This window comes from Centroberyx affinis, unplaced genomic scaffold, assembly GCF_046629955.1.
Source record: "Centroberyx affinis isolate AG114_WGS23_722 - 3 ecotype Tasmania unplaced genomic scaffold, CSIRO-AGI_Caff_v1 ptg006588l_1, whole genome shotgun sequence".
Lineage (NCBI taxonomy): Eukaryota > Metazoa > Chordata > Actinopteri > Beryciformes > Berycidae > Centroberyx > Centroberyx affinis.
This window is the reverse complement of record NW_027283339.1, coordinates 1-18,459: the sequence shown is the minus strand read 5'-3', so window position 1 is coordinate 18,459 and position 18,459 is coordinate 1. Positions and strand designations below refer to the sequence as shown.

Sequence of the window (18,459 nt, the reverse complement as noted above, 5' to 3'; positions counted from 1 at the left end):
TGGATATAACGGTCAACGCCCATTCAAATCAATGTTCCAGGATGGTTGGACTGGCGGCCATTTTGATGTGAACCGTTGGACTAGCTTCTGTATTTAAACGACGTAAGTCGCTGAGGTGGAAGGAGAGCTAACATGCTAATGCTGACTAAGAGCTAGAGAGAGAAGTTCAGTCTTTGATAAAGCTATGTTAGCCTTGTCGCTAATGTTAGCTTTCAGTTTTGACAGTTTGCTAACAGACTCATCTGCTCAGTTCTCAAGCAAGTGAGACAGACTTTACAGCCTTATGGTGCATTCCATTGGATGTCGGAAGTCGGTAGTTCTGAGTTGGAACTACTGACATCCGATCTAATGCGTTCCAGTGCGTCGATCTTCTCCGGAAAACACAGATACAACAGCCTTTACCCATTAACGTTAGCGTTAGCTATCTGACAGCTCTGGTAACGTTAGCAGGCTAGTTCATACTAGCAAAGACTTCTATCTAGTAACGAAGTCAACTGAATTACATTACAAATGGAAACTAAGTAACACGTTTTCATAACACACAACTATCCAGTAAAATCAAGTTTTATTAAGTACAGATTGATGCTGTCAGCTGTGTTTCTGTCGGAGAACTCGGGTGGAATGAATCTTGCCCGAATATCCGACTGGGAATTCCGACTTGAACGACCGTTCTGTTGCAGTTTTCCATGTTTGGAAGTCGTTTTTCTCCAAGTTCCGAGTGCAATGGAGCAAATAGCTAGCAACTAACACTTGCCATTTTATGCTGTACTAGAGAAATCACCATGACAAACAGTGGAAGGACCGTTCTATCCATTCAGGTTCTGTGAGCTAGTTAGTTAGCTACTAGCTAGCTACCTAGGCTAGCCTCTATTAGCTAGCGATAATGGACTAAGTATATTAAAATGATCCGATCTGGATTCTTCAGATCCATTTGTTTCTAATCTGTTTCAGTGTGAATTGTGAAATGATAAATGTCTGTATGATCATCTTGGTTCACAGCAGCAGGACAGAGCTGGACTCGCTTTTCAGGAGGAGTTTCACACCCTGAGTGTTCAAAATGGCCGCATTCCTAATAACTCAGCCAGTAGTAATTAGGAAGCCAAGGGTCAGAGGTCACAGCACCCTGACGATGAAACAAGACTCTGCAATGATGATGAATGATAGAGTGAAGGGAAAGTCAGAAGAGCAAGTGATAAAGGTTTTTTAATATATGAACTGTTTTTTTCCCCATGTCGATACAGATTCACTCAAACACTGACACCAAACCACTTCATTTTATCCCTGAAATATCCTTAATTTCTCCATGACATAAACATTAATTATCCATTAAAAATAACATAGCTTTAGAAGAGTAAGCATTAATATCATGGGTTTATCTATGGGTTGATTAGTAATTAAGGGATTTTTTATGCCTTTTGTGTAGTTTTACAGGATTATTAATGAGTTATTAATGGAAGGTTGCTGTCTTATGCAATTTTCCATTATATTAGACAGAGTACGGAGTCAAACATTAAGGGGTGTTTAAGGGGGTTTGATAGGGTTTCCTCCATTAATAACTCCCTTTTAAGGGGATTTTGTGTAAATTCAGGGGTGAATTAATGTAAACGAATGACAATGTAAGGTTATTTTAAGGGATTGGGGTTCGTAGAGCCGTACGCCCACACACAGACTTCCTGGTTCTCTGTGTTTCTGCAGGTTACAGATTCCTCCAACCTGACAGCCTGGTTTTTTCCGACTCCCGGTCCGCGGCCGGCCGCTCCTCCGGTCCGGAGGCGGAGCGGCGGTTTCCCCCGGAGCGCCGTGACAGCTCGACCTTTAGAGGAGGGTCGACTGTCGCTCCGCTTCCCCTCTCCTCCTCTGAGGGAACAGAGTTCATCCTGAATACTTTGAGTTCAGTTTAGGTTTTTAATCTTTATTTAATCGGGGAAGGTTCGCTGAGATCCACACAGGGTCGTGCTGCTTTCTGCAGCTGGTTTGGAGAGCGCAGCCTCGTCCTTCACTTCACCTTCGCTCTGCTCAGCTTTCAGAGTGAAAGCCCCGCTGGTCGTCCATTTTCCCTGAGCAGATTCTCACAGCTGCTCTGGAGATTCAAACCTGCAACCTTCAGGTCACACGCCTGCTGCTGCCTCAGCTCCTTCACTCAGTTTAGTGTTTAGTGTAATTTGCCGGACGGAGGCGTCTCCCTGCGGAGCGGCAGGTCGAGACCGACCGCCACTCTGAAGCTACAGGTTCAGTCCTGCAGGTCACATAGATCTGCTCAGTTAGAATGGCTTCACATAGATCTGCACTCACTCTGACAGCGGGGTTCTTCTAAGATCCAAAAGCAGCTGATAAGCACCTCGGGGTTCCTGCCTGCCTGATGCATGCTGGGATACGCTCCAGTCCCCCGCCACATTGAGAAGAATTATGTTTGGTGAAGAGAAAAACCTGCAGCTGAACTTTCTCTGTTTGTTCTTTTACAATTTAATTTGACTTTTTTTTTTTGCCTTTATTAGACTTGAAAGTGTAGAGAGACGGTACAGACCGGGGAGAGGAAGGACGACAAGCCAAACGACAAGCGCTGATTGGCTGTGAGATTAGCCAATCAGCAGCGCTCGGTTCAGACCTACAGAACAGAGTTCACATGGCAAGGCAAACTTTTATAAATAACACATATATATTTATATACAGCACATTTCAATTTCAATGTGCATCACACAAAATACAAAACATATATAATTTGTCTAGAAAGAAAGAAAGAAAGGTAAGGATAATAATAAAATATAGAAAATATTCTTTTATCGTACTCCAGTACAGGAACGAACCTCTAAAAGGATTCATCCTGTCAAAGCATGCTTGAGACTAATGAACTCTCCATGAAGCGGTTCCTCAAGGAACCTTCTGAGGTTCTCCTGAGGTTCTCCTGTGGCTGAAAGCTGCAGAACCTTTAAAGGTTCCTGCAGTTCTGGTTCTTCAGGCTGTGATGATGATGATGATGATGATGATGATGATGATGATGATGATGATGATGCTGACAGATCGCAGCGGGAGACGATCTTTAAACTGAAGAGGAGGAGAAGAGTCTCTGCACCCAGCTGCTCTCTCTCTCTCTCTCTCTCTGACACACACACACCCACCCACACACACACACCCACACACACACACACCCACCCACACACACACACACCCACACACACACACACACACACACACAGTGCAGAGACCAGACCCTCAGAGGAATTCTTGCCCACATACCGAGCGATAAGAAGCTTCTGGTTGAATGATGCGACGTCCAAGGCCACACCAGATATGTATTATTAAAGCGTTTCATTAATCATATGCAAATGAAGGACAATATATTCACGACAGGAACACGACAGTCAGTTTCACCTCCTGGTGACGGACGCTCTGACAGCGTTTGACACGTTAACCCTGCTCCCCATGGGAGGGAAACTAGCTGGTTTGTCACAACCGCTTCACTTCATCCCTGAAACGTCATCTTCATTTCTCCATGACATAAACATTAATAACAGTTTAACGATAAAGCAGCTTGGAATTTTTTTATTATATCAGAAAATGAAGAGTCAAAAATGAAGGGGATGTTTAAGTCAAAAGTCAAAGTCGAATTTATTTAAAGTGCAATATGACCGATGGCGGTGTCAACACACTTCACATAATAAACACAGAAATACTACGATAAGAAGTGCATATGAAAGAAAAGTTAATACACACATAGATAAACACATAATAAAACACACACTCACACTGCATACATAATCATACATATGTAGCACTGGTTAATAGTATGGACAGAGCCTGAGATCTTGTAATATATTTATCCATCTTTATTAACCCTGATACCCTCAGTGTTAATTATCTGGGTCTGCCTAATATATTTTAATCATAAAAATATTTTACCACCAATGAATGAGTTTTACCTTCAGCAAAAGGATGAATATTCAGAAGCACATTACATTCACCAAAGAAAAAAAATCGGAGATGGTGTCTGGTAATTATGACTTAGAATCTCATAATTATGAGATCTTTATCTCGTAATTATGAGATCTTTATCTCTTAATAATGAGATACACAAGTCATAATACAAAAACCATCTCCGATTTTTTTTCCTTTGGTGAATGCAATGTGAACACACCAAAGCTAAGCTTAATTTCTATAATAGATATAGTGTTCTCTTTCAGCAGGTAAGGACAAACACAAAGCACTCAACTCAGTTTTACAAAAAATAATGATCAATTATTTACTTAAATGAATTGTAAAAAATAAAGTAAAATATTTCAGTTCACTTTCCCTTTAAGTTTCTTTCTCTCTTTTCTTCAAAATAATAATCACATTATTCACATGAGAGCGACGGGACATAAACTTCCTCCTGTCGCTCATTAAAACAGAAACATGCAAACTTCTCACAGACTTTCACACTGCAAAACATATTAACACAGTTCAACTTAAAAACAGAAGTTTCCTTGCTGCCTTAAAATTGTGAGTTGACTGAAGTAGTGCTGAATATCAGGTCAAAGGTCATCAGTTAGTTCTAATGTAGAAAAGCTAACTGAGTGAACTGAAGACAAGAAGTTCAATCAACAAATGTCTATTCTGCTGACTCATGTTTCCAAGTTCAACGCATTACTTGATTAAGTGAAATACTGTGTTACTTATTTTTTCACAAGGTTTGCTAAATATAAGTTTCTCTTACATCACATGATCAATACGCAATTCAGCATATAGTCTGACACAGCACTACACTTACATGTAGGAAACTGTACTTGTCATGTGCATTGAAAAAGTCTTGCTCACTCATTAATTCCCAGATACATAGATAAGATAGATAGTAGATTTTATCATGGTTTTTTATTTATTTATTTTCTTTTTATCAGAAATTGACCTATGATTCACCAAACATACACACATAAGAAGTCTCTATCCTGTAACTTCATTCAAACCAGAAGAAGGAAGAGTTTCTGGAGAGTTAAACCGAACGCAATGCATGCTGGGAAGTCTGCTAATAAACTAACAGTGTTGAGTTTAGTGAAAGCTTTATAAGCTGTTCTTTCAACTCACAAGTCACAAGAAGTGAACTCATGATTTTAAAGTCATGAAGCTCATAATTAGCACTTTTAAGTTGAAATTGACAAACACATCTGTATACATTGTGTTAATGGATAAATTTGAGTTGATTTCACTAAGTTGCACTGTGAGTTTTTACAGTGCAGGCAGACAACCGAAGACAAACTTACACATATGAACACTAAAGCCTAGAACATACCTAGAACATACAGGCTACTCATGCATGTTCTCTCGCACATGCATGTGAACCGGGAGTGATATTCTTCTGAAATGTATTATAGGCTTACCAGTGTTTTTTTTGTAAGAGTTTTTTTTTTGTTCATTTAAATCTTTACATAAAGTATCGCTGTTCATGTGTGGACCCCCGCTGTCCGCCTGCACGGCCCACTTCAGGTCCTCCAACCACAGTTTAACAGGCAGAATGACCTCTGACTTACATTTCACTTCACGTGCTGAGCGGCAGGAGGCGCTCAGGACTCAGATAATCCCCATCCTGCCGGACTGGAGCCGCGTCAAGACCGTCAAGTCACACAGAACCAGCACGAAGAGACCGCAACGTAGACCATGTTGCTTTAAAAATAAAAGCACAAAATACAGAAAGGAAAATAATAAAAACAAAGAAATGACTAAAAAGAAAAAAGATAATAAAATCAGTTAATTAACAAATAAATAAAGTGAATTAACGAATGAATGAACAAACAAACAAACAAAAAACAACAAAATGTGGTTGATCATTTTAGCTGACGACTTCTGATACAGCTGTGCCTTTACTTACACAATAAAACTGACTTTCAAGGATCTGTATTCCTCTCTCTCTCTCTCTCTCTCTCTCTCTCTCTCTCGGTCTCACTCAATTCAATTTATGGGGCTTTATTGGCATGACATAGGGCCTACATGTGTATATTGCCACAAAACCACACATAAAACTATTCAAGACAAGATTAAGCATAAATTATACAACAGATCAGAGTGTTTTTACATTGAATATCGGTGAATAAAGACATTATTCCATAGTTACTTTTACACTACTGCACATACAATTACTAATTATTATAACTCTCTCTCTCTCTCTCTCTCTCTCTCTCTCTCTCTCTCTCTCTCTCTCTCTGTCTCGTTTCATCTTCCCTCGTGTTTGTATTACTCGGGGGAAAAAAAAAGTTTCGACGTTGAAAGTCGTCAATGATGCTTTTATTTTGAAAATTGCAAACGGAAGTGCTATGTTGTATTGTAGCCGGCTTGACACTGGGCCAAACCTCAACAACAACAGCTCTGTACTTCATAAAGGAAACTTCTTCGGCGATGGCAGGACGCGACAGAATTGCTCACTTGCTCAGGCAACTTGAGAGAGCGGCGTAAGTTTGACTCACAATCCTTAAAAATAAGATTTAAAAGCGAATTAAACTAAATGTGGAAAAAATACCTTCAGGTAAACAAACGTGCTGTTGTCACGTTGCAGGCTGCGTAGCCCCGATACGTGCCTTCGGCTGACTTATGTGGAGAGAGGAATCACACCAGACTTTATTCAAAAATCTGTCCGTTTAATGCTGCCTTGCTTATCGGCAAACATGCACACCTAATAGAATATGGCTTCAATCTTTTCTGAATCACTCGAGTCTTTTCGTTAATTCGGCATATATATAACACACCAAGCAGCGTTTATTTCGATAACATTTCAACCTTTACAGCTGTTAATTCCCACACTCTTCCATTACCAAAATACAGCAGATGCTGTTAGCGAGCAGTGTGAAGCAGTTCCAGAAGTTGAATCTTTATTTAAATACTTGCTGCTTGGTTGATTATATGAATGCCGAATGAAAGAGTGGCTTCTCGTGATTCAATCAAGCTTTGAGTCATATTTAATGGGGTACATCATGTTTACCGATTAGCAAAATAAAATAAAATTTCCATATTTTTGAATGGAGTTTGGCTGAAATAGAATTAACTTCATAATACCTTCAAATTAATTTTGTGTGTGAACAGGTGCAGATGTCCAGCTCACTCCAACACCTTCCACCATGGTCTGTTATCATATTAAATATCATATTAAATCATGTTATACTGTTCCACCAGCAGCCATCCCTATGTAATACATGAATATTATGTTATGTGGAGTTAACTGAGGCTTTACTGCAGGTGCCGGAGCTGCAGCCTGCACCGTCAGAAAAACCGACTATGCATTTGAGGTAATTCATTACAAAACCTTGGTAAAATATAACTGAACAATATGAATCATCATCTCGCCTTGGTGTGAATTACAAACCTCGGTTACAAACTTGAGTCAGATCAAGCTCGATGTTTCTAATTATTAAGAAGAAACTGTGGAAATATTTATTTCATTGATATGTTTTGTTATTACCTGTACCAGCTGACTGTCACCTTCTCTCCTGTCAGATGGCGAGCTCCAACATCAGATATGGAGAAGGAGTCACCAGGGAGATCGGCATGGTAAACTGAAATACTCCTGCAGGATGAAATCAGTCTCAGGAAAACCAACCTGTAATAATCTGACAGGTTTCATTTAAGCAGAATGAGGATGGAGGAACAAAACTGACTCCTAGATATGAAAAGTTTCATTCCTTTGTTTTCATGCTGGAGGAAAAGTTTCCTACATTTCTCAATATTACAAACATCCAAATGATTCTGTTCTGTAAAATGTTCCTGTTTGTGTGAAAAGGTCTTAAGATCATTTCTGACCTCAGTAATATTCAGCAGCAGGTCACTTTAACAGTGTATTAAGTTAAAAGTTCAGGTGATTTATTTAAGTTCTTCTGTTCCTCGTTTTTAAGACAAACGTTTTCCAGCTGTAATCCTCAAGTTTCTATAATCAGAATACATGATTTCTTCAGGTAATGTAACAGAAAACAGTTCCTTTTTTTATATTTAGAATAGTAGTGAGTTTGACATTTATAATCATAATATCAGTCACATTGTTCAAATGGTGGAAATCTAATTTTAGAATGAGACTGTTCATATCGAATAGTGTCATCATTATTAAGATTATTATTACTATTATTAGAAATTTGATGTTATTTAGAAGAAATAAAATAAAATACAAAAAAAAAAACTGTGAAAAAGACCCCCAACACCCCCGTAATAAAATCATATATCGCTATATTTTGGCGGGACAAGAACTGTTCATGTCAGTTCCTGAAGAAGTTCCGGTTCTGTTAGAAACCCGTCTGTCTGGACTCTGATGTTCTCCAGGATCTGCAGAACCTCGGAGCTCGTAAAGTTTGTCTGATGACGGACAGGAACTTGTCCCGCCTCCCGCCGGTGAAGGCTGTCCTGGAGTCACTGGTGACCAACGGAGTCAACTTCAAGGTTTACGACAACGTCCGAGTGGAGCCCACCGACAGCAGGTCACACACACACACACACACACACACACACACACACACACACACACACACACACACACACACACACGCTGAGCTGTGGAAAATAACACACTTCCTACACAGGTCTAGAAAAAAATCATGTGATCATTTCCAGGCCAAAGTTGACCAAGTCAACTTTGATTGAGTTCTAAGTCAGTCTCAAGTCTTGAGGCTCAAGTCTCAAGTCAAGTCTCAAGTCTAAATGTAGAACAGCAAGTCAAGTCAGAACAAATCAAGAGTCCAGTATCAATTTAATATCTTAAAGAAAACTAAATATCTAGGACTTTTCAATGCAATATGGTTTTAATAGGATAAAAACTTGGTAAGAGCATCATGAGTTTGATTTCTATAATCAGTTTCAACTTCAATAAATTCAATCATTCCATACAAATTCAGAAAACAGAATTTAAATTCATGTGTCTCGAGTCTCCACTCTGTCTCCACGTTTTGAAAATCTCTGGGAATTGCAACAAACCTTTGTTTGCCTTTCCCTTCTCTCCCAGTTCATTCAGCTTCTCAGTCTGAACAAACTCCTCTGTGACAGTTGTTCATGTTCATTAACACTGATTGATTGATTGATTGATTGATTGATTACTGGCTCCCTGATTTCCCTTAAATTTCCTCTTAAGTAGCTTTAAAGTTATTAAAAACATTGACTCCATCCTGTCCTTCAGTGTCTCGTCATATTGTGTCTCTGCTGGTCACTGAAGCTCCAGCTGCTGAGACTGAGAGAAATATTCAGCCCAGGAAGCTGCAACATTACAGCAAATGGAAAAACTGTAGATGTCTTACTTCATTTTCTCCACATTTCCCTGTAACTCAGCCTGACATGTTTGGTGTCTTTGGAAAGCTTGGGATCTGGACTAGAATGTAAAATAAAGTTCTGTGGGTTTGAACAAACACCAGTTTGCAATGATAGAGCCACCAGTGAGACTGGCAGGGTGTTAAAGTAATAATGTAGCACCAAAGATGGAGACAACGTAAATAAAAAACAGAAAATGTAAAAAAGCAGCTTGAGTATTACGTCTTTAATTAGTCTGATTCTGGATCAGTGACTCTGCTGTTCAGAAACCTGGACACATTTATAACACCTGGTGTCACAAACCGTTCTGTACAGCCAGCCAACAGGCTATTCCTGGATACCCAGTGTGTGTGTGAGTGTGTGTGTGCCAGCCAGCAGATTATTCTGGCTCACTAACGTCTCTCTCTGTCTTTCTTTCTTAATCTGTGAGCAGCTTTAAAGACGCCATCGCCTTCGCCAAGAAAGAGTCCTTTGATGTCTTCGTGGCGGTGGGCGGGGGCTCGGTGATTGACACCTGCAAAGCGGCCAATCTGTACGCCTGCCACCCCGAGGCGGATTTTCTGGACTTTGTCAACGCTCCCATCGGGAAAGGAAAGCCTATTACCGGAGTCCTGAAGCCTCTGATCGCAGGTAGCAGAGATTAACAAGACGATTAACCTGAACAGAGCAGGTCAGGGCAGCCGCTGGGAGGCGGAGCTACAGTCATGAAGGAAGTCAGACTGATTTCCACTGTGGCCATCGTCATGTAAAGATGGTCTCTGCACCTATTAATGATTAAAAAACAGAGAATGAAGAGAGGAAAACCAAGCAATGGTGTAGGAGAGCTGATGAAACCTTAAGAAGCTCAGAAAAACATTTCAAAAAACAATTTTATTTATTTAACAACTTGAGATTCAGAATCTCTTTTGCGAGGGAGAGCTGGCCAAGACAGCAGCAAATAAGGAGCAGTAACAGAGCAATTAAACATTAGAAAAGATAATAAAACAAAACAAAAAAGTGAGTTGAACCCATCTGAGCAGCAGGAAACAACGGGGCTGATGGGAAATGTAGTCTTAATGTGGAGAAACCCTAGAACTAACAATACTGCTGGTGTGAGATGGAGGAGAACAATCTGTTTACAGTCATTAGACCGAGGTAGAACTGTTTGTTGGAAATGATTGATGGTTAAAGATTTAAATATTTTAACCGAAGCTGCATCTTTCTTCCTCTAGTTCCTACGACTGCTGGAACCGGCAGTGAAACCACTGGAGTCGCAATTTTTGACTTTGAGCATCTGAAGGCAAAAACTGGTGAGTGTGAAAAACTTCCCAGTAAAGTGAGTCAGACTTCAGAACTCTGATCTGTGGATGTTTTCAGGTCGGCCTGTGCTGATATGAAGATTTCATAGTACGATCATCTTGACCAAAATTATCTCAAGATGATATTTTCTTGATAATTATTTAAAAGATGAAACCTTTAAAAATAGTACTGTAATATACTTCAGTTACTTAAAACCTAATTTATTATTCACAAAACAGTTGACTTTTTTCTTTAAAAAAAAACAAAATTATAAAATGCTGGTTTAGCTTACAGAAACTGTAAGAGCTTTAAACAACACAAATAAAAATCCAGATAACAGCAGCTGAAATAAATAGTTAATAGATAGATAGTTAGATAGTTAAATAGATAAAGTCAAATAAAGAGCTACTGGTCTGCATCCACTTTAACTCAGTCAGCAACATGAATATAACTGTTTATTAGGGAAAATAAAAACATCAGTGATGACAGACGAGTCGTGGTCATCATGGTAATAAAAATTAGTGGCGGTGTCATAACAGTTATTGTTACATACATATACATTAAACTCAATATATCTCAATACAAAATGTTTCAATCCGTATGTTGTGTCAGGAACATGAATGGTGACATCAGCTCCATGTTATTCTGCTGTCAGGAACATGAATGGTGATATCAGCTCCATGTTATTCTGCTGTCAGGAACATGAATGGTGATATCAGCTCCATGTTATTCTGCTGTCAGGAACATGAATGGTGATATCAGCTCCATGTTATTCTGCTGTAGTAATCACTAATGAGACTCTTGACCATCACAGTTTCACAAGCTCTCCATCCAAATTATATTATTGTCTCTTTGTAATGACATTTTTAAAATTGTTGTTTACATTCTAGCAGCCAATGGCATCGCTGGAAAGATCTGAGTCTCAGAAATAAACAGAATTCTGCACAGTCAGACTTTGTTGACACTGAACTTGTATTGATCACATGGTATCCTGGTTGCACTGAATCCTGAACCTCAGATCAGGTATCAGATCGTATTGTGAGATAAGCAGATGGTCTCATCACTAGTATCCGGTGATCCTGGCTCTCCTCTCTGTGTTCAGGAATCGCCAGCAGAGCGATCAAACCGACGCTGGGCCTCGTCGACCCGCTGCACACGCTCCACATGCCGGAGCGCGTCGCCGCCAACAGCGGCTTCGACGTGCTGTGGTGAGTCCAGTCCGGATCAATCGACCGATCGATCGTACAATCAGGGATGTTTTCTTTGGTTTATTTTGGTTTTTAACTATCCAGGAAAGATCGAGTCAGCGCGCGTCTTTCAGCACATTCATACACTTCCACACACTCACACTGGGAGCTCAGATGGAGCTGCTGACTGATTTTTCTGTTTGTCTGGGATTTGAACCAGCAACCTGCTGGCCAGAAGCCAGGGTGCTCGAGTCCCAAGTCAGTCTCAAGTCTTGAGGCACAAGTCTCAAGTCAAGTCTCAAGTCTAAATGTAGAACAGCAAGTCAAGTCAGAACAAATCAAGAGTCCAGTATCAATTTAATATCTTAAAGAAAACTAAATATCTAGGACTTTTCACTGCAATATGGTTTTAATAGGATAAAAACTTGGTAAGAGCATCATGAGTTTGATTTCTATAATCAGTTTCAACTTCAATAAATTCAATCATTCCATACAAATTCAGAAAACAGAATTTAAATTCAGTCGTCTGCTGGAACAAATCTCATCACTTTCAATCTAAGTCATTTACACAAACACAAGATCTCAAGTCAAGACTTTAGAAACCTTTTCAAGTCATCAGAGTACAAGTCAGAGTCAAGTCCCAAGTCACCAGAACCCAAGTCAAGTCTCAAGTCTTCTCTTCATGCAGCAAGTCAAGACTCAAGCAATTAAAACAGAATTAAAACTGAGTCCAAGTCATGTGACTCGAGTCTCCACCTCTGGCCCACTTCTCTAACCTTCGGGCGACTGCCGCCTCTTCAGGTGCTTCTCATGTGTTTTTCTTTTTTTTTTCTGGTCTTGGGTTTTTCCGTGTCACTCTTCATGTGAATCTGCTGGAATGACCTCTGACCTGGAAGGTGTTTTCACCTTTCTCCCACAGCTCTTATCGCTCTGCAGCCTTCAGGCTCTCAGGCTCACATGGCAGCAACACACCTGTAGTCCAGTCAGGTTTATTTGCATGGCCCTTAATCACAGTTAGGGTGTCAAAGGGCGTCACAGACACAACAACAAACTGGAAATGTAAAACGCATCACTTCCTGTGCAGCAGAGGATTTTTCCCAGGAAAGAGTGACCAGACTCCGGCTGTTTAGAACAGACAGTGAAGAAGCTTTATGAACTGATATAGGTTGGATCAATGTTGAGTTAGAGAGAGAGAGAGAGAGTTATTTATATTGAAACATATGGAAATGCTGCAGATTCTGACTTTAATTTAAGTTAATTTAATTTAATTTGTCCTTTAATGCGTCTCCCGCAGCCACGCCCTGGAGTCCTACACCGCTCTGCCCTACAACATGCGGAGCCCCTGCCCCCCCAACCCCATCAACCGCCCCGCCTACCAGGGCAGCAACCCGATCAGCGACGTGTGGTCCAGACACGCCCTCAACGTGGTCGCCAAGTACATGAAGCGGTAAGTCAACCAGGGGGAACCCGGAAGGTTCCTTGAGGAACGCCTTCAGAGGTTCAAAGCTCCATGAACCCTGAAGGTCCTTCTAGGAACGTCTGTCATATTGTCTCTGTCAGGTGAAAACATGTTTTCTTAGTTTGAACCTTGTTTGTTTGTTTGTTTGTGTGTGTGTGTGTGTGTGTGTGTGTGTGTGTGTGTGTGTGCACTGTCTCCAGAGCGGTGCGGGACCCGGAGGATGTGGAGGCTCGGTCCAGCATGCATCTGGCCAGTGTGTTCGCCGGCATCGGCTTCGGAAACGCTGGAGTCCATCTGTGGTGAGTCTGGAGCCAGACCTGAAGATACTCACTGATACTCACTGATACTCACTGATACTCTCTGATACTCACTGATACTCTCTGATACTCACTGATACTCACTGATACTCTCTGATACTCTCACTAATACTCTCTGATACTCACTGATACTCACTGATACTCTCTGACACTCACTGATACTCTTTGATACTCTCTGATACTCACTGATACTCTCTGACACTCACTGATACTCTTTGATACTCTCTGATACTCACTGATACTCACTGATACTCTCTGATACTCACTGATACTCACTGATACTCACTGACACTCTCTGACACTCACTGATACTCTTTGATACTCTCTGATACTCACTGATACTCACTGATACTCTCTGATACTCACTGATACTCACTGACACTCACTGACACTCTCTGATACTCACTGATACTCTGATACTCACTGATACTCACTGATACTCACTGATACTCTCTGACACTCACTGATACTCACTGACTGATACTCTCTGATACTCACTGTTACTCACTGATACTCTCTGATACTCACTGATACTCACTGTTACTCACCGATACTCACTGTTACTCACTGTTACTCACTGTTACTCACTGTTACTCACTGATACTCTCTGATACTCGCTGATACTCACTGATACTCTCTGATACTCACTGATACTCACTGTTACTCACTATACTCTCTGTTACTCACTGATACTCTCTGACACTCACTGGTACTCTCTGATACTCACTGATACTTACTAATACATACTAATATTCACTAATACTCACTCATCCCTTTTCTACCTTTCCCCCCTTCTCTTGTTTTTACCGGCACTTTGTCATATAACATTGTTCTGGGATATTTTAAGGGTTTCATTCCCAAATGCTACAAATCTGATTTAGACAAAATCTGACTCCTGAAATTCATCAGTCATTATTTCAAAAATACAGATGATTCTCGAAAGTACTCTTAAAAGCACAGACTGTCATAGTAACTAACAATGGACTTTACTTTCATACCTTAATGTCCTCCTCATGTTACTGTTTGTGTGTTTCAGTCATGGCATGTCGTATCCCATCGCTGGTAATGTGAAGACGCACATGGCGAAGGGCTACAACCTGGATCATCCTGTAGTGGTGAGACACTTCCTGTTTCAGATGGAACCAGATGGAATCTAATCTAACTGCAACATATTTGTGTCTCAACATCATATTCAGTACAATTCTTATATACTCCTATTCTAATTTACCACTAATTTCCCATTCAAATTCAAGCTGGCGATAGTTTGTTCCAGTATTCAATATCTTCCAGTTTGACAGTTTTCATGCCCCCAATTGAAATGTTTTCCTTAGAATTTTATTTCTCGGGGTGGAAAAGCCTCTGAAATGGCATTTAAATCCCATTTGTCTTTCTTATCCTAGATTCCAGTAGAATATGATTAAAAAACAAATTAAAATTAGATCTATGGTGTTAATATTTCAGATAATATCTAGATCTATTTAGATAATTGGAGAAAATCCATGTAAACAGCTAATTTTGTCATTTAGATCCGTTTTTCTTTTAGCACAACTGTGGTTTGGATTTGATGATGAGACCAAAATTTTGGCCAAAAACACCAGTTAGTTGACTTGAGGATTGTGTGTGTGTGTGTGTGTGTGTGTGTGTGTGTGCCCTCAGCCTCATGGCCTCTCGGTGGTCCTCACCTCCCCGGCGGTCTTCAACTTCACTGCCCCGATGTGTCCGGAGCGCCACCTGGAGGCCGCAGAGATCCTGGGTAACGTCTGACCGCAGCTATGCATAGCACTGAACTGAATAGAATAAAATACAACAGAGTAGAATAGAGTAGAATAGAGTTGATTAAAGTAGAATACAACAGAAGAGAATAGAAGAGAATAGAGTATGACTCGAAAGCCTAGCAGAACAAAATGAAGTCTGGACTGATGCTCATATTCAGCTATTTCTTCATGTGTTCTTAACTGGTATGAACACCACAGAAGAAGAGACAGACGAGTCCATCATGTTACATAAAGTTATAGGAAGTCTAGTCTTTAACCTACAGGATGACAGTTAAAACTCTGTCCAATAAACAAGCTGCTTGTGAGTCATGTGACTTATTACCAAACCCTGGTTGGCTTGTGATTGGTCAGTGTGAAGCTGAACAAAGCAAATACAAACATGCAGCAAAGTCAACTTTCCCTCTGGTTCAGACTTTAAACAGGTTTCACTCTCTGCTCTGATATTACTTATTTTCTTACCTATTTTCTTCTTATTTACTTCTTAATTACTTTGTTCTCTCTTTTAAGTTATTATATTTATAATTTGTTTTATTTTGCTCTTTCTTTCAAGTGACTTAAACTGTATTGTGACTTGATATGTTGTTGTTTGTTGGTGATCTGCAGCTGTTCATCATGATGCAGCTTTCTTGGTCAGTTTACTGAGATTAATACTGAGTCAGGTTTAGAGATAAATACTGAGTCAGTTTACTGAGATAAATGCTGAGTCAGTTTACTGAGATACATACTGAGTCAGGTTTAGAGATAAATACTGAGTCAGTTTACTGAGATAAATACTGAGTCAGGTTTAGAGATAAATACTGAGTCAGGTTTAGAGATAAATACTGAGTCAGTTTACTGAGATAAATACTGAGTCAGTTTACTGAGATAAATACTGAGTCAGGTTTAGAGATAAATACTGAGTCAGGTTTAGAGATAAATACTGAGTCAGTTTACTGAGATACATACTGAGTCAGTTTACTGAGATACATACTGAGTCAGGTTTAGAGATAAATACTGAGTCAGTTTACTGAGATAAATACTGAGTCAGGTTTAGAGATACATACTGAGTCAGTTTACTGAGATACATACAGGTCAAAGCAGTGTGAGTGTGGAGTTAAAGCAGCTTGCTGTGTGTCAGGTGCGGATGTGAGCCAGGTGAAGCGGCAGGACGCCGGGCCGCTGCTGGCCGACACGCTGCGCCAGTTCCTGTACGACCTGCAGGTGGAGGACGGACTGGGAGCCGTGGGATACACCAAGGAGGACGTCCCAGACCTGGTGCGAGGAACCATACCTCAGGTATACCTCATTACTACTGTTGTTATGTACCTCAGGTAAACCTCATTACTACTGTTGTTATTTACCTCAGGTAAACCTCATTACTACTGTTGTTATTTACCTCAGGTAAACCTCATTACTACTGTTGTTATGTAGGCCTACCTCAGGTATACCTCATTACTACTGTTATGTACCTCAGGTAAACCTCATTGCTACTGTTGTTATGTACCTCAGGTATACCTCATTACGACTGTTGTTATTTGCCTCAGGTAAACCTCACTACTGTTATTTACCTAAAATGTACCTCATTATTACTGTTGTTATTTACCTCAGTTAAACCTCATTACTACTATTACTTACCTCAGATATACCTCATTACTACTGTTATTATTTACCTCAGGTAAACCTCATTACTATTATTTACCACAAGTATGCCTCATTACTACTGTTAGTTTATTATTTACATTATTACATTCCCTTTTTTTACTCAGGTATCTCATTATTATTATTACTACTACTACTTTCTTTTTTACCTCAGGTACCTCATTATTAGTAGTATGTGTAGTATCATAGTTAAAAGGCAGTCAAGGTTACAGACCTGCCTTTTTCACACTGAAAATAATTTGGATCAACTTCTCGACTTCCAGAACTTCAGCTGCTTGGTATTTCTAAACAGACGCGTCTGTTTTCTTCGTCTGAATGTGTTTTAAAGACGTTGTGACATCACTTCCTGCCCAGTGCTCCCAGTAACGCTGAGGTGTTGGTTTTCTTCCAGGAGCGAGTGACCAAGCTTTCTCCCAGAGAACACACCGAGGAAGACCTGACGCAGCTGTTCGAAGCCTCCATGAAGCTCTACTGAGTCCCAGACAGACAGACAGACAGACAGACAGGCAGACAGACAGACAGACAGACAGACAGACAGACAGACAGACAGACAGATTTGAACATACTAGAGACGTATTTTAACATGGGATGTATAAATGTAATCCAGGTAAATCAGATCAAGACATGATGTGGATATGAAACAGGGTTATGCAGGTGTGAACGGGACCAAAGTTGATTTAGATGAACCTCGAACCCCAAAAAAAAAAGAAATCCTCACAGGAACCAGAAAATCTGTCCTCACATTATATATAATACAGCACTTTTCCAGTTTTTCTGCTCCTGTGGGACATGTGTGTCCTCACAAGGCTGGAAGTCCAGAAAACCTCTGCTGTGTTCAGGTGCTGCTGGGAAAGTCAAAAAATCAAACCTGAAGACAAACGAGGAACAAACATGGCCGCCTGCAGCTTAACGAGCTCATTAACAAACTGCATTTAAACAGATGGAGTTTTCCTCCATGTTGAGAAGCTTGTTTTTGAATTATATCAGAGAGAATGTGAAGGCAGAGACACACACACACACACACACACACACACACACCTACACACACACACACACACACACACACACACACACCCCTTCTGCAGCTACAGTCTGTTCAGGTTAAATTGTCTCTGTCCTGTTTCCTGTTTTCTCCTGATGGAGCTTTTAATTTTTAATGATCTACCTCAAAATAATACGGAATAAATAAGGAGGTGAAACATTAACCACAAAATGAATTAAAATGAAATTAACATTAATTTCCCCCTTCAATCGTTTTCATTCACAGTGATTTGTGAACCGTTTGTGGCACTTGGAGACAAACTTCTAGATACTGAGTTTAACTTCGTAGCTTCAGCCTGAGTGGGAATTGAACCTCTAACTGTCGCTGCCTTGCTCTGCGGCTCTGCTTCGTGTTTCTGAGAACTGCAGCTCCTTTCTTTAACCCGTCTTCCAGATCATCAGGATGGCGGTTACGTAAAGCGGCTCTCTGATCTGATCTGATCTGATCTGATCTGATCTGATCTGATCCGATCTGAGCCGACCGCTTTAACTGGTTTAACCCGGAGAGCAGAAAGCGAGCTGAG

General features: G+C 40.4%; 1 protein-coding gene across 1 annotated transcript; it reads left to right on the top strand.

Annotated features, from left to right (window-relative positions):
* Positions 1-6,322: 6,322 nt before the first annotated feature.
* adhfe1 (alcohol dehydrogenase iron containing 1) lies at positions 6,323-18,438 on the top strand. The gene is made up of 14 exons (XM_071512866.1): positions 6,323-6,413; positions 7,042-7,079; positions 7,195-7,244; positions 7,453-7,506; positions 8,266-8,420; positions 9,674-9,870; positions 10,452-10,529; positions 11,621-11,726; positions 13,000-13,152; positions 13,365-13,463; positions 14,518-14,596; positions 15,138-15,234; positions 16,374-16,531; positions 17,286-18,438. Exons 1-14 carry the CDS (start codon positions 6,361-6,363, stop codon positions 17,367-17,369), a joined length of 1,401 nt encoding a protein of 466 aa, XP_071368967.1. The 5' UTR covers positions 6,323-6,360; the 3' UTR covers positions 17,370-18,438.
* The last annotated feature ends 21 nt before the right edge of the window (positions 18,439-18,459 follow it).